Below are 14971 nucleotides of genomic sequence, written 5' to 3'. Positions count from 1 at the left end.
CAGCATCTGCAGGAGACAGATTGTACTAAAAATGCTGCCCCTCTCATGGACAATCTCGAAGTGGGGGCAAGATCATGGTAACAGAAAGGAGGAGGCATTTGATTCTTATTTTTCCAAAGTTATAAGCCCTTCCTAATTCCCCAGTAAGAACTTACTGGGGGTAGGCCTGTGTAGTGACATCTTCTGTTGAACATAATAGTACTCAGCTTCTGTGTTACATGTTCAATTTGGATTTTAGATGAGCTGAAAATGAGTTTAGATGTCCCTAAAAGCAAATTTGACTACTGTTAAGCTTTATTTTCTTCTGTAATTTCATCCCAATTAGTTCCTATTCTGTAGAAGTTTGAGGAACTTGGTAAGGGTTCAGCTCATCTGTTTTTCATTAGTTTTACGTCTAAGAGACAGACCTTTACATTCAAAGTCTATCTTATCTTTTATTGCAAAGCGAATTCTTTCTTGTTGTATTTTTGTCTGTCTTTCCATGTCTCTTGTGTTGATGCTCTTGCTCTAATGTGTTTATTGAGGTTCTGGAGGACCGCGTGACAGTGATTGAGCCCCATCACCTCTCCTTTGTGGACCCAGAAATACCCAGTGAGAAAATCCTGTTCAACGTGACTGTCCCTCTCCTTCCTGGCCAAGGCAAGTGTACCTGTTCAGAACATGGCAGCTTGAATTAATTGGTATGCTTCTTTGAGCATATTTTATGGTTTTTTTTTACTGTCTATTGTTCTGTGAAAGCATCTGCTAAACTATTTGCCCCCTTCATTAGCATTCTATCATCTTGTTTCTTTGGCTTATTTAGGAGTATGCTGCAGTGCACAGATATTTTTCTTATGATTGACTGGAAGACATTGCATGTTGCGCTGTGGCTTTCTGCTTCTAGCCTCTTTAGTGAGAGGTATTTGAAGAAAAAAGCAAGTGAAGAATTTGTTTTAAGTTACTGTCCTGTATAGCTCTGTAGAACTCATACTGGGTGCAGTTTCAAACATCTGACTCATTTAGCAACAGCTGAAGGTATAAAAAGAAATACTTGGGAAGATAAAAAGAAGCAATCCTCTGTGGTGTAATGTTTTAAAAATAAATGGGTTCCTTCTCTTAATACTGAACTCTGTTTCTGTAGGTATTGTGGAGCATAGAGACAGGCCTCTCTCCCCAGTCAGGTATTTCACTCAAGCAGATATAAACCATGGCAAGATTGCTTATCGTCCACCAACTGCAGCTCCACACTTGAGAGAGATTATTGCATTCTCATTTGCAGGTAAGGAGCTGACTGTTCTTTGCAGTGCCAAGTCAGAGTGCTGGTTCTCCTCCAGTTCTGGAATGATCTTGGGGCTACTCATTGAATAATACAAAGGATGTAGAAATCTGCCTTGGGGAATGCTTCAGAAGTTCACTCAATTCTTGAAATGATTTTTTGCCTCTTGTTCAGTATATTAGCTTTCAGTGAATTATTGGGGTATGACTGTGTTCTCTGCTGCATTTAGCGTTGTTGACACTCATACTGTATGTGGCAGTGGTCAAACTGTCAATCTGGTGCCCTGTGGTTAGGAACTGTTGCCCTTCTCATGCTTGAGTACTGGCTCCAGCAGTCTTTGGATTCAGACAAGAACTGATGAGTGTGAACTGAATCAGTTTAGCCAGGATATTAGATTTCTGCCATCAGGAGGATAACAGTCAGGAGAAAGATGTAGAGGAGGGAAAACAGGAAAAACTTCAAACATGTTGGACCAGTTGGTGTGTGGGACTATGTGATAAAATGACAGTACATGGTAGATGCAGTTCTATACATTGCCATGCCCTCTGCTGACACCCAGAGGAGTTTCACAGACTGGAGGAGAGCAGTGTTTTTTCTCACTACCTGGAAAGAAAGTGTAGAAAAGAGTGCTTTCCTTATTAAGGAGAGTGTCCAGTTTGGCTTTCTCTAAAAGCTGTCCAAATCCACGTCAGTATGAACTGTCCTCTGCTAACTGCAGTTACTCTGTGCTTGTATTTATCCCATCAGGTCTCCCAGAGTCAGTGAACTTCCGATTTACAGGTATGCAAACCATTTGCTGTTTCTTGGCCAAAGTTTTCCTTCTTGTGCCCTTCACGCTGCCTGTTACTCCTTGGCCTTTCTGAGGGCACCCGGTAGGAACTTCTGGAAATACATGTGCCCAAGGAATGTTCGTTCCCTCTGTCCCAGCAGTGTTTTATACAGTTTAAGATGCAGTTTAATAGGCACACCTTTTTTCCAGTAGTTTCCTGGAATGTGTCATAAATGCATGTTCATTCCTGTTTTCCCTCTACCTGAACAGGGACATCAGTGTTTCAATTTGTTGGATTTTGTTTTTTGTTTTGTTTTGTTTATGGAGTTTTTTTTGTTGTTGTTGTTTTTTAAATATACAATGGAAATATTTCCACCATTGAATTGCTAGTAATTAGCTGCTTCTTACTTACGTAATATGTTTCCGTTTCCATGTACTATCTAGCACAGGTATGCAAAGTGATCCACCTGCAAGGAGACTTACAGGTACACTTTGTAGATAAATGGAAAATAGTATGCATGCAAACATGCTCTGATTTTTACAAGTTATACTTTTTGTGCTAGAAAATGAGTTAGGGACAAAGGTAAATACCTCCAGATAGGTGTGAGTTGTGTGTTTACGTCCACACAGATCTGTAGATTTGTGAATCCCTGAAAGCACATCCCTATGCTCAGTTGTTGTTTTTGTCTGTGTCTAGTGTCAGGTGGAGAGCACACAACCCCAGAGATGGTGTTTGTCATTCACTTGCTCTCTGCAGAGCAGCAGCCTCCAGTCTTCCAGATCGCAGCTCCTTTCCTGGAGGTCATCCAGGGGGGCAAGGCCACCATCGGTGAGTAGACTGAAAGGATGGGGCAGCAGAGTTTTTTCACGTAAGCCACTTCCTGGTGGTGTCAGGATGCTTGCTGGGGGTTTCATAAATATCCCCCTAATATGTGGACATATGCACATCTCTGTCAAGAACTGGAGATTTGTGTAGCTGTCATACTAGAAATACTGTGAGTCACTGACAGTAAGTTCTCTGAATCAATACCCGATCCAAACGTTATCAGGGGACTAATTATTTCCATGAAGGTAGCAAGTCCTTGGGCTAGGGATGCTCCAGAATTATTTGACTTTTCAGGTACTGACTAAATTAAAGTTTTTTGGCTCCATTCAAAAAAACAGATGACAAAAATTTAGGGACTTTACCAGGATGTAAAGATGTAAGGATGTTGAAGCCTCTGTTCTATGTGTCTGGCACAGGGATCCAGTTGGCTGTGAGCGACACAGATACAGCTCCTGAGGGCCTCTTCTTTGAGCTGGTGAAACCTCCCCATCATGGCATTGTGCTCAAGCATGGTGCAGGTGTGCAGGAGCACATGAGAGCAGGTGAGTTGAGCAGAAATCTTCTTCAGCACAGGGGAGGGAGTGCCCACTCACATCCGGCTTCTACCTATCTATTGACTGGTTTAGTTGGGTAGGAGGAGACAGATGCCTCTAACAGATGCAGCCGCAGCCACAAATGTGTTGAATTCTTTGACTGAAAGAGTGTGACTTCAGGAGAGAGTACATGAAAGATCATTTCCTGTCTGTTGTTTAGATCCTGGCCGAGATAGTGAATTTCTATAACACACATATGGGCTGGTGGGCAGTCACTCTATTGTGATAAGAATATCAGCTGCTAATCAGAAGAAACCTTTTGCTCTACGTGGTAAATTACATGTGAAATAATACTTAGTGAACATTTCTGCTGAGGTCTGCATAATCTGTGGTGATGCAGTAGTCAAAACCTTCTGTGGAGTTTTCCTGTTGATTTTGATGGCAACAGTTTCCTGTGTATGATCAGATGAACAAATATTGTCTGTAAGAGAGTAGTGCAAACAGATGTGGAGAGGGAAGCCTTATCTAGTTATGACAGGCCTGAGTTCACAAAGCACCTGGGAAGAAAGGAGGATCTGTGCATTTCCAGAGAATTGTCTCTGTGAAGAGTCACTGTGTCTATAAAACATACAAGGTTACAGCTTTTCCTTTGCCCTACACATGTATTACTTTCTTTAAAATGTCTTCATAACTCACAGCTCTGTAGGGATGGTATTAAATGCCAGGTAAGTGTGTGATTAAATCTTTTGCTAAATTGGGGCCTTAGGCCATTTGAACTGGATTGGTGCACTAGCAGTTTTCCTGACTTCTGTATTTCTTTCTGGGAAGGTGACACCTTCACCTATGAAGACGTCACTCGAAATGCTCTGCAGTACGTGCATGATGGTTCAGCAGCAGCAGAAGACAGCATGGAAATCTCTGTCACCGATGGCGTCACCACAGTGACCACAGTGCTGAGGGTGGAAGTGTCCCTGTTGGATAACAGCGGTCCACAGCTGGCTCCAGGCTGCCTCTTGGCAATCACTGTGGCTAGTAAAAGCTCTGCAACTCTCTCTCGATTGCACCTTGCTTATACTGTAAGCTTTTGTCTATTTCTGAATCTGATGAATGTTGCCATCATCCCATGCCTAATCCTCACACAAACGCTTTGCCACCCACACCTCTTTGCCATTAGTGTGGATTCTTGGCAAAGAGCTCAGCTTTTGACTGTGTCCTGCCAAAAAGGGGACAATAGACTCTTTCTTCCAGCAGGGTTTTAAGGCTATCCCTGCTTCCCTGAAACTGCCATGCTGAGAACTGAGTTAATCCCAGATTTTTGTATCAAACAGACTCCCTAACAACACATGTATTTTCATGACAATTTCTTCCTCCTCACACAATTGTGAAATTGTTTGGTTCTTTTCTGCACAAGCTTCAGGGGTTGTTGGTTTGGGTTTTTTTTTTTTTTTTGAGCAAATCAAGATTCTGTGCTTCCTGGTGTAGCTTTGAGTTTATTCCAGTGTTTGTGTTCTTGTATGCGTTGTCCTGCTGGCAAAATTCAGAGAAAGGTGTTCTCCCAGTTAATTTAGCAGCACAGACACTGGCAGTGGATTTCAGGTGTGCAGGTATGCTCTTTTTAGAGAGGAGGTTGGAGAGATTGCAGTGCACATGTGAGTCTGGAGAGACCTGTGGTACTGGCTGTCAGAGAGATGGTTAGGAAACTGCAGAGTGAGGTAGAATAACAAGGCAGGCAAATGTTTTTTTCCAAAGGATCTGCCTGAATAAAAGTCAGGGACCTGTCCCATTCTCCTTATGAAGAAGGTTGACAAGGGAGCTGTTCAGGTTTAATGTGAAGAACACAACAATCACAGAAAAGAGGATTTATTTCCTGATGCGTATCCTGAGAATATGATTTCTGCCTTGGGTCTTATCTTTCTGGCAACCAAGAAAGGCTTTTATTAGAAAGATGACATATGAGTCATTATGTCACAGAAGTGATTGTACCTAATGAAGTTTAAAAGAGCCAGGAACAACTTCTTGCTTAATATGAATCAGGCTTTTGAAGCATTGCTCCACACCACTTTTACTAAGAACTGAATAAGAGAGTGCCTCTGAAGCATTAGTGGGCAACAGTTACTCCCTCTGCTGGGTGTCTTTTTGGCTCATTTTTTCTGGAGTTGGGAAAAGCGTATTACATAAATGACCCAGTCCTCTGGGAGTGTAAAGTAATTTGAAAATAGAAGTGCCAGTTTTATCTCTGGGAATTTGTTGGCGTAATACAAGGACAGAAGGAGAACCTCTCTGAGCTGAGAGAAAAGGAAAATACATTTTGTAGCAGGTACTGGGAATGTCCACCTAATTGACTTTTCTCATCATTAGAGCTTCATTCATTGTTCATCAGCTGAGGGTCTGACCCTGTTGGTTTGATATATTCCCCTAAAACAATATTTTCTTCATCCTTCCAGTTTCAATGGATGGAAGCAAACACTAATCCTGTTTTTTGTTTTTTTTTTAATTTTTCCTTTTTTCCTGTTGTTTAGGACAACAATTCTCCTGACTCAGAGATAAGAATCCAGTTAATATCTCTGCCCACATACGGCACCCTCTTACGGACGTCTGGCTCTCATGATGAAGAGCTTTCTAGGGTTTATAACTTCACCATGGAAGACATCAACAACCAGAGGATCAGGTGTCAAATAGCTGTTCTTCTAAGTCATACTAGTTAACAGCTTGGTGGGCTTTCCACAGGGAACTCGGGACTGTATTAGGGTGGTGAAATGTTTCTAAGATAGTATTTTCTTGGCAATTGTAACCTGTGAGACTGTAAATAAGAGCATTTTCTTTGTATAGAATTAGGGTTTTACACATATCTGAAAGGTAGTTGGTTGAAATTATGTGAATTTTTTTCTGTGCAAAGTCATGGTGATACTTTAGGTAGACAGTGTAAAAGGAGTGATTTCAAAGAGTTCAGGAAATGGCTGGGTTTGGGAACTGAAATACTGCTTCTCTTCCAAGAGATGTGCTTGGATGAGGTGCATTGACCCAGCTGTCAGCGAGACTCTCTGACACAGCTTGTGTTTTGACTTGCAGTTACGCGACTGTGTTTGAGACAAGCAATCAGCCAGTTACGGATGTCTTTCACTTCTCTGTTTTTGATGCTGATAATAACCGGCTTGACAGACAGATGTTTACCATCACCATCACGTCCGCCCTGGCAGTACCGTCACTCATTGTGTTTGCTGACCATATCATTGTAAGTGGCTACCCAAGAGATTGGAAACAGTTATAAGAATGTCTTACACACGGGGAATCAGATAGTTTTTCTGGACTGAGGGCAAATCACTGCAGAAGCATGGTGTTACACATGCAATCTTGTGAGTGCAGAGGGTTAAGAAATTACTTGGAGCCCAGAGGAGACTGAATGTACTGTTGCATCCCTGAACCTCATGTGCTTACCTCTATTCTAGTCAGGAGCTAGGTTTGTCCTAGGATGTCCCATTGATATCAGTAGAACAAGTCAAATTTACCTTGTTTAGTATTTGGTCCCTTATTTCACCAGCTTATATATAAAAGATGAGCAGAAGATGAAAGAGTCTGAAAACACCTGGTGTTTTGAACAGATACCTGGCATTTCAGACTCATTATCAAAGCCTTTTGAAGTCATCTCCCTCTTTTCTAGCTTGGAGTTCACCCTCCCTCGCTTTCAAAAGATTCTTCTCAACAAGAAAAGCAGATTTTGCCTTCTAAGAGGTCAGCATGACTCTGCCAGTCCTTTTTTTTTCCCTTGATAAAGCATTCACAGGCTTCTCTTGCGGGCCAGGCAGGTTTTGTTTTTATCATCCTGCCTCTCCTCCCAGCTGATCTCACGGTGAACAGATCTGAGGGAGGATGGGACAGGACTTAAGAGAAATGAGCACTGTGAGGACCAGGAAATTCTTCTACATGGGGTGGTGATACACTTGTTCAGTCATGACTCATGCATTGCTGTGTGTGTGGGCTGTACTTTGTCATACACTTTTGTTTTCCAGGTGGATGAGGGGGGCAGGGTCCCACTTCTGGCTCATCACCACTTAGCTGCTGATTATGATACTGCTGCCAAGGAAAACCTGAGGGTCACAGTTATCACTCTACCTATGTATGGCTACATTGAAAACGCTAAGACAGGTAAAGTGCCTGGCTCTCTCTTCTTCCTCCTGGCTACTGAAAGGAAACATAGAAATTGCAGATTCTAGTTTACCTTATCATAGTTCCTCTGTGCAGTGGTCAGCATTATGAGATAAACTGTCTCTGGAGAGCATTAGTTTCTAATTCTCGTTTGGAAGCTGGTCCAAGCTGTGATAATGGGGCATTAAGAGCTTTTTTCAAACATTCTGTTTTCATCATGCTTTATTCTGACTGCCCTTGTTCTACGGAACAAATTCTACTGAATTCCTCTGAATGTTACAGTGAGCTTGAAGGATGGGAGAGCTCTGGAATAGCATCTTGGGTAACACAATTTTATGTCATTGTAATTCCAAGAATAAGTAGAATCTATGCTGGACTGTCTAGAGTTATTTATCCAGGAGGACTGTCTGCTTAGTTACACCCATAGGTGATCCTAGCAGCAATAACATAAATCATTTTACTCAAATCACAGCTTCCCTTGGTAAAATATCATCATGGGCTGGTAGTGTCACAGCTTGTTGCAGCAGGTACTGCCCTTCTTCTGGAGTACATGGTTTGCTAACCACCACACGTAATTCCTCCTAATAGTTCCCAGCCCTTGCCATCTAGGTAATGGAGAGCCTCCATCCTTGAATGGGCCACAACTGGTTGGTTTTCTTGGGAATGAGACTATTGCAAGGTGCAGTTTGAAATAGTGATTGTACCGATGCCAGATGGCACATTAGCCGTTGTCTCGTCACTGAAGAATGTTGTAATTCTCAGATGTGGGCTTGCTTTTACTGTGGATAGAACTGCAGCTTTCTTGATGCCTGCTCTAATGCAGCAGATGTCACTTTCTACAAAGGTCACAAGATGACAAAAGCCATGCTTTAGGAATGAACATCTTGCATCCTTCAGTGTGTCATTCTTCTCTTAATCCTGCTGCTTCTATTTTTAGTTTATCAGTGACTTGAACGTTTTTTTACCAGAAGCATTCTGTTTTTCAGGTGAGAGTTTTGGACCGCTCAGTGCTGTTACCACAGATGCATCCTTCTCCATTCAAGATGTTCTAGAGAACAGCATTTACTACTTTCAGAGCGTCCACGAAAGCATTGAGCCAACAAGTGATGTTTTCAGCTTTTACGTGAGCAATGGCTTCAGCCAGTCTGACGTGCACAGCATCAACATCACTATTCAGGTACGCCTGTGCTTTCTGGCTGCAAGAACACTCTCTTTTCACATAGACACTTGACTTTTTGAAATACAGCTCCTTCTAGTTGTGAGCTTTCCTCACACCTTTATAATACATGGGTAGGGGATTAGGGAGTTTCCTTCCTCTGAACTATTTCCTTGCCCTGGTACAGGAGTATATTTCCCCTGCCACACCAGAGAAGGGCTGTGCACTGCAGACTCTTCCCAGGGCTTATTTCTCAGGTGTCTTCATCCTCTTAGAAGCAGCCACGTTATTGGGGAGATTTGGAGAGTCTGCTGTAGTCCGTCTGTTGATATTAGTGCCACTACTGTCATAAAGTGCTCATTTCTCCTTGGCCTTTGCCCTTGTTTGACTTCGGGATCTGTGCAGCGGCGGAACGATGAGCCCCCGAAGATGGTGTTGGAGCCTGTCAGAGTGCATGAGAGCTCTAGTGTGGTTATTACCAACGCCTCGCTCAACCTGCAGGACCTGGACACCCAGAACAGTGAGCTTGTCATTGTGGTTACCAAAAGTCCTGAACATGGTAAGTCCTGACAAGCTGGGGTGGGAGTAGGAACGTTCGTGTGTGTGTGTGTGTGTGTGTTTGTCTGTATCTGTAATAGCCCCTGATGTGAGAGGGAAGCCTGCTACTTTTGTACAAAGCACGTTTAGATCAGCAGTGACATAACAGTCGCACTTCAGAACAGACATGCTCTTTGATAGCTTTCCCAATTTGTGAGAGAGAGAAAAGACAGACTGCACCCACTTCTCTGGAACGCTCCCTTTTTTGTTATTCCATTTTCTATTGTGGGGTTCAGTTCCAAAGAACTGAGCATCTACCTGCAATGATAAAGAAAAGGCAAGGTGTACAGTGAAGGCAATATGCAAAAAACTTCCATCGGTTCTTTTAGTAAAACCATGTTCACTTCCATGCATCCCACTGGGAGTCTGCATGCAAAGAGTGCCATGTCCTCCTCATAATTTTGATGCATCTGTTGTTTGTCAGGTCACCTTCGCAGAAGGCAGACTGCTGTGGAGCCCCTAGAGCATGGACACGTGCTGTCTTTGGGCTCATCCTTCACCTACCAGGACATTTTGGATGAGCTGATTGTTTATTCTCAGAGCAGTGCAGCAGCGCAGACGGATGAATTTGGCTTCTCCATTACAGATGGTCTCTATATGCAGACAGGGAAGCTGGAGTTCTCCATGGAGCTGCCAAAGAAGCAGCTGCCCACATTGACTGTCAACAGGGTCCTGCAGCTCCCCACTGGTATGGGAAGAGAGGGTGGAATGGTGTCACTTGTTTAGCCAGCCCTGTGGGAGAAATTCATCTCCTGCTGAATGTAATTGCGAGGTATAGGTGTAAACTCATGCCTCTTGCTTGACTGGGGAGGTCTTTTCCAAATAATCTCCTCGTAACAGAGCCAGAATCAATTGTCTGTTGAAAGGGACAGAGGAAAAAGAATTACAGGCATAGATATTTTTGTGCATGCTGTAGTTAAGCACTGCCTCCCAAAAACAATTTCAGGGCTTTGTATTTGTTAGTTGAGAAGGAACATGTGAGAGCATCTAACCTCAGTTCTCACAGACAGCTGCTGGCTGCCGGTTTTCAGAAACTTTGTCTACACTCAATTCACATTTCTGAAAATGTGTCAGCTCTACTTAAGCTGTTATGTCTCTGTTGTGCAGGGCTGGTTAAGTATGACATCATGCAAGGCTGAAAGCCACTTCCCCACGGCAGTGCAGTGCCCACACAGTTTTCATTCCAGGGCATTCCAGCAAGCCAAGAACAAGCAGTTGAGCAGGAACAAACCATATGCCTGGGACACTGCTGTGCCACACTGGACATCCAGGTGGAGGATCCTTGTAGATGAGGCCTCTGTTTTACTTATGGTGGGGTTCTCCTTTCTCCCCAGAAGTACCGTATTCTGGTTCTGTAAAATGTGAGCTGCTATTTATACAGTGTGGTCTAGTCTAGACAGATCACTTAGGTGGATTGGCTGAAGCTATTTGTGAGCTTTTTCTTTCTCTGGTTCAGGCTCTGCAGCACGCATCACGGATCAACACTTGAAAGCAGCAGCTGTTTATCCGGATGACACAATGATCAGATATGTCATGAAGAGAGATCCCAGCATGGGCCGTCTGCAGTTGACTGATACTGATAATCCAGTCGAGATCTCTGTCAGAGGGCCTCTCAGAAGTTTTACCCAGGCTAATATAAAGAAAGGTGAGAATGACTTTAGATAATCATGGCAAGTGAAATATGGCTGTCCTTTTATTGGAGAAGGATGATTTGAAAAAGAAAAGGAGAAGGAAGAAGGTAAGATAAGGTTGTTATGGTAGAATCACTAAGCAAGTATTAGGAAGTCTCTCTCAGCAGGAGAAAAAGAATAAAGAGAAAAAGCAATGAAACATGAATCCAGGAGCTCTGTCAAGCTCCAGGTCCCTTGGCTTATATTTGCCAGCCTGCTTACAAACTGGGAGTTGCATGAAGTTACCTGTAATAAAGTGCCTCTTTTCTCCTCTCCCTTTCTCCAGGGCAAGTGGTTTACAGTCACAACAAGGGGGATCCTGGTGGAAATTTTGCCTTCACCTTTGATGTGATTGATGCAGATGGCAACAGGCTGATGGACCAGTTTTTTCATATTAGTGTATTAGGTAAAAAGTAGTCAAAAGTTAAGTTTTCATTGCTGCAAAGCTTTATATATGCCCATTCCACGTGTACAGCAAATTGAGATGGAATTCCTGAGATGCAGCTTTTATTCTCTGTCATTTTGAAGGCCTTTGAAGTTTGGATTACGGGGAGGATCTGTGGCTGCAAAGATTAGTTCTTTGGCCTCTGACAAACTTCACTGGAAACGACATAAAGACATAAGAATTCCCTGTAATGTCTTCATTCTGTCCAGATTGTCTTCAAGACATTACATTGCTGTCCCTTCTGTTAATGACAAGTCCCAGAATACTCATTTTGAAATTATCACTCTGGGGGGGTTCCCTTCTGAGGATGGCATGTGACTATGCTGTCTTTTGCTTGTGAGCTAGTACCCAGTGGGAATAACACCAAGGAATGGAAAGAGACCATCTCTCCTAACTCTGCTTTGCATTTAACCCTTGCAGAGGACAGATTCCCCCCCTCTATCATCACTAACACAGGACTGGTCTTAGATGAGAACTCCGCAAAGAAGATCACAACGCTGCAACTCTCTGCCACTGACCAGGACAGTGAGCCAGCCCAGCTCCAGTACAAGCTCACCAAGCAGCCACAGCTGGGGTACCTGGAGCATGCAGCCTCCCCAGGTTAGCAGGATGACATTTTGATTGGTTGGGTGATCCTAACAGCAAAGCTCTGCAGACCTCTTGAGTTCTAAACATTCACTGCAGGAAAAATGAGCATGGAGGCAGCTGCACAGAAATATGTTTCCCGTTAGAAATTGATGGCCATTAGCTCAAAGGGCTGGAGGATAAGGCATGAAGGCACAGCAGCCTGGTAATTGCAGATGAGGATAAATTCAGCTGCTGAATTTATATCCCATGCCTTACCTGATGGACTTAGCAGATCAGTCCAGCGCACTGTGTGAATCTCCTCTTTCAGTACTGACTGCTGCTTCGGCGTGACAGGCAAACCTTCAGCCTTCTCTGTGACCACAGAGAGTGCAGTGCCCTAAAGAATACATCCCCTAATGACCATGATAATAGAGCCCACGTCTGTGAATAGACACCTTCCTTTGCCTCCCTCTTGACCACAGTGCACCTTGGTCCTTAAACTCCAGCCTCATCTTCAGCTATGCTCTGGAGAGGAGAAGGGGATTATGCAGTGAGTTCTTTTTGTGGCATGATGGATCTGCTAGCTAATGAAGTCTGGTAGTTCAGGGGGGTTTTGATCAATCCTGTGAAACTCAGAAAACAATTCCATGCAAATATGATCTGAATTTCAGAATTGCTTTCCATGCTCAGTTATCCACAAGGAGTATGAGTATTATATTCCTTGTTGCTGAATTAGTTTACATCTGTACTGTCATATAATATGCTGTTCTGATGTAGATTATACTCATCTAAGATATATTTCTTCTTAGAATTCTTGGAATTAGATTTCTCCTTGACAAGACATTGAAGTGTGTTTGCTGTGTTTTCAGAATGCAGTCAGTTCCTGTATAGCAGTTTCAGTGCATGGTTTGCCTCATAGCCTCACGGTGTAAGAGGTACTCTGACACACATGTTGACAGAGTAGGAATAATGAATGAAAGATTTAAATAAGTAAACTCCCTGCTGGGAGAAAATTAAAAAGCAGTACTTTTGTCTGAGTTGCAAACTAATTGATGGATCTGGTACTTTTGAAATCTGAAATAGATGGATTAAGGATTTTATTCCCCTTGTTACTGAAGATGTGACAATTCTGATTTTTTGTGTCCACGATGGACAAAGGTAGAGGGTTATACAAACTGAAAGAGTTGTTCTCAGATTTAAATGACCTAAACCTAAGGAGAGAGTTCTGAAGTGCTCAAAAGGGAACATAAGCCTTTAAGGCTAATGAGCTCAAGGGAAACTTTGGCTGATCAACCATTCCTGGGTCATTTATTTAAGCCAAATCTCTCTATCTTAGCTATGTGGGATAGTAGCCTGCAGCCGTTTAACACGATAAACTAGCAAAAACCTTTTTTCTGGGTTTTTGTTGTTGATAAGAGGAGGAAAACTTGGCAAATACAGCAGTAAGGGTTAAAGGCTTGAGTGCTTTTTAAAATGTGTTTTGACTACCTTTCTGTGTCTGTCACACTTAAGGACCTGTAAAAGTGTCAGTATAAATCAGCATGGAAAATGGAGCTTAGTCTGTTCTGCATGCTGGGGTACAAGAAGGGGAAAATAAAGCAGAGAGTTTGAGAACATTTTTGTAAGCTGTGAGGCTGGGAATCTTCTGCCCATAGTCAGTGATACCATGGTTAGATCAATCCTTCATGGCGGTGAGAATGAAAGAAAAAAAGATTGAAACAGCTCCTGTTTTTGCACCAGTTTTTCTCTTGTTCTATAACAAGCAACTCATCCTGAATAGGGTGTGCCAGCAGTGAGAAGTGTTGTGAAGTCTGTAGTGGAGTTTATAGTTCTGTTTGTGGAAGTGCCTTTTTTCATTTAGAAGTTGTTGAACAGAGTGTTCATGAGGTACAGGCTGAGTTAGAGCATGGCAAGTGAAGACTGAACACTTATGGCTACATATGTCCAACGCCCTGCATTTTTCCCTGCCTCGCTCTTTCTATATGCGTTATCCCCTATCGTTCTTTTTCTAGGGATAAAAATCAGTTCTTTCAGCCAGGCAGACTTGGCCTCTCGCAGCATCCAGTATGTTCACACTAGTGACGCTGAAAAGCATACAGATGCCTTCACCTTCTCTGTGTCTGATGGAACAAATGAGGTAGGTCCCAGCATGAATTTTCCCCGGAGTCTGAGCAGACTATTGGTTCTGTAAGATGTGCTGGGAGTCTGTTCTCCTCTTGTCCTGTCAAGAGAGAGATGCATGTAACATAGGAAGTGAAAAAAGCCATATATAAGCTTATAATTTAGCAACAGTGGTAACTCTTCCCTGCTGTGAGAGATGTTATGTACCACAGGGAGAGTTAAGAGCTCTGTGAAGGGGAGGGGCAGCCACCTGAGGTGTAGAGTGTAGACCCATGAGACAGATTTACCAACATCTGATTTTCTTTTGTTTACCACTTGCTCATGGAGATCAGCTTTGATCCAGTGCACTGATAAAGCACCCAGAAGCAGTTAGACCCTCAAGATCTGCTTCCTACTTTCTGAAAAGGAAAAATTGTAGCTGCAAATAGAAAGGAACAAAGTACAGTGAGTGATTGAGGGAAGAGTGAGTGTCTACAAATGTCACAGAAAGCAGAAGAAGATATTAGTGGGGAGGGATAGAAGAGGTCAAGTTTATGTAATCTAAGCTTATAAGCTCACGTTCACTCACTAAATAACTCCAGAAGGAACTGACCCAAACTCAGTGGGTGATTGTGATCTCCTTACAGTGTTACTGTTTGAATGGAGTTGTGCTCTTGTTGAACTGAATTCATCAAGAGAGACTTTTCCTCCTATTCCAGGTCAGCCAGACATTTGACATCACCATAAACCCTGTGGATGATTCCTTACCGGTAGTGCAAAGCCTTGGGATGAGAGTTCAGGAAGGTGTGAGAAAAACCATCACGGAGTTTGAGCTTAAAGCAACAGATGCTGACACAAAGGTAAGGCTCCTCCCTCCCCTGCTCTGCTGCACATGTGGGCTATCAGAAAA

The 14971-nt window shown here is 43.0% G+C and overlaps 1 protein-coding gene across 1 annotated transcript in view; it reads left to right on the top strand.

Annotated features, from left to right (window-relative positions):
- FRAS1 (Fraser extracellular matrix complex subunit 1) overlaps positions 1-14971 on the top strand; it is a gene marked incomplete at both ends in the record, with an annotated part of 163381 nt that overhangs the window by 125332 nt on the left and 23078 nt on the right. The window contains 17 exons of the mRNA XM_079534855.1: positions 525-645; positions 1121-1258; positions 2003-2035; positions 2722-2853; positions 3267-3392; positions 4212-4459; positions 5903-6051; positions 6453-6615; positions 7391-7526; positions 8513-8703; positions 9088-9241; positions 9704-9967; positions 10736-10924; positions 11236-11355; positions 11815-11994; positions 13974-14098; positions 14781-14921. Of these exons, the coding sequence (XP_079390981.1) occupies positions 525-645; positions 1121-1258; positions 2003-2035; positions 2722-2853; positions 3267-3392; positions 4212-4459; positions 5903-6051; positions 6453-6615; positions 7391-7526; positions 8513-8703; positions 9088-9241; positions 9704-9967; positions 10736-10924; positions 11236-11355; positions 11815-11994; positions 13974-14098; positions 14781-14921 (2610 nt within the window). The remainder of the gene's footprint in view (positions 1-524; positions 646-1120; positions 1259-2002; positions 2036-2721; positions 2854-3266; positions 3393-4211; positions 4460-5902; positions 6052-6452; positions 6616-7390; positions 7527-8512; positions 8704-9087; positions 9242-9703; positions 9968-10735; positions 10925-11235; positions 11356-11814; positions 11995-13973; positions 14099-14780; positions 14922-14971) is intronic.

This window comes from Tetrao urogallus (genome assembly GCF_951394365.1).
Source record: "Tetrao urogallus genome assembly, chromosome: 4".
Classification (NCBI taxonomy): Eukaryota; Metazoa; Chordata; class Aves; order Galliformes; family Phasianidae; genus Tetrao; species Tetrao urogallus.
The sequence above is the reverse complement of the archived record's forward strand: the minus strand, read 5'-3'. Positions and strand labels throughout refer to the sequence as shown.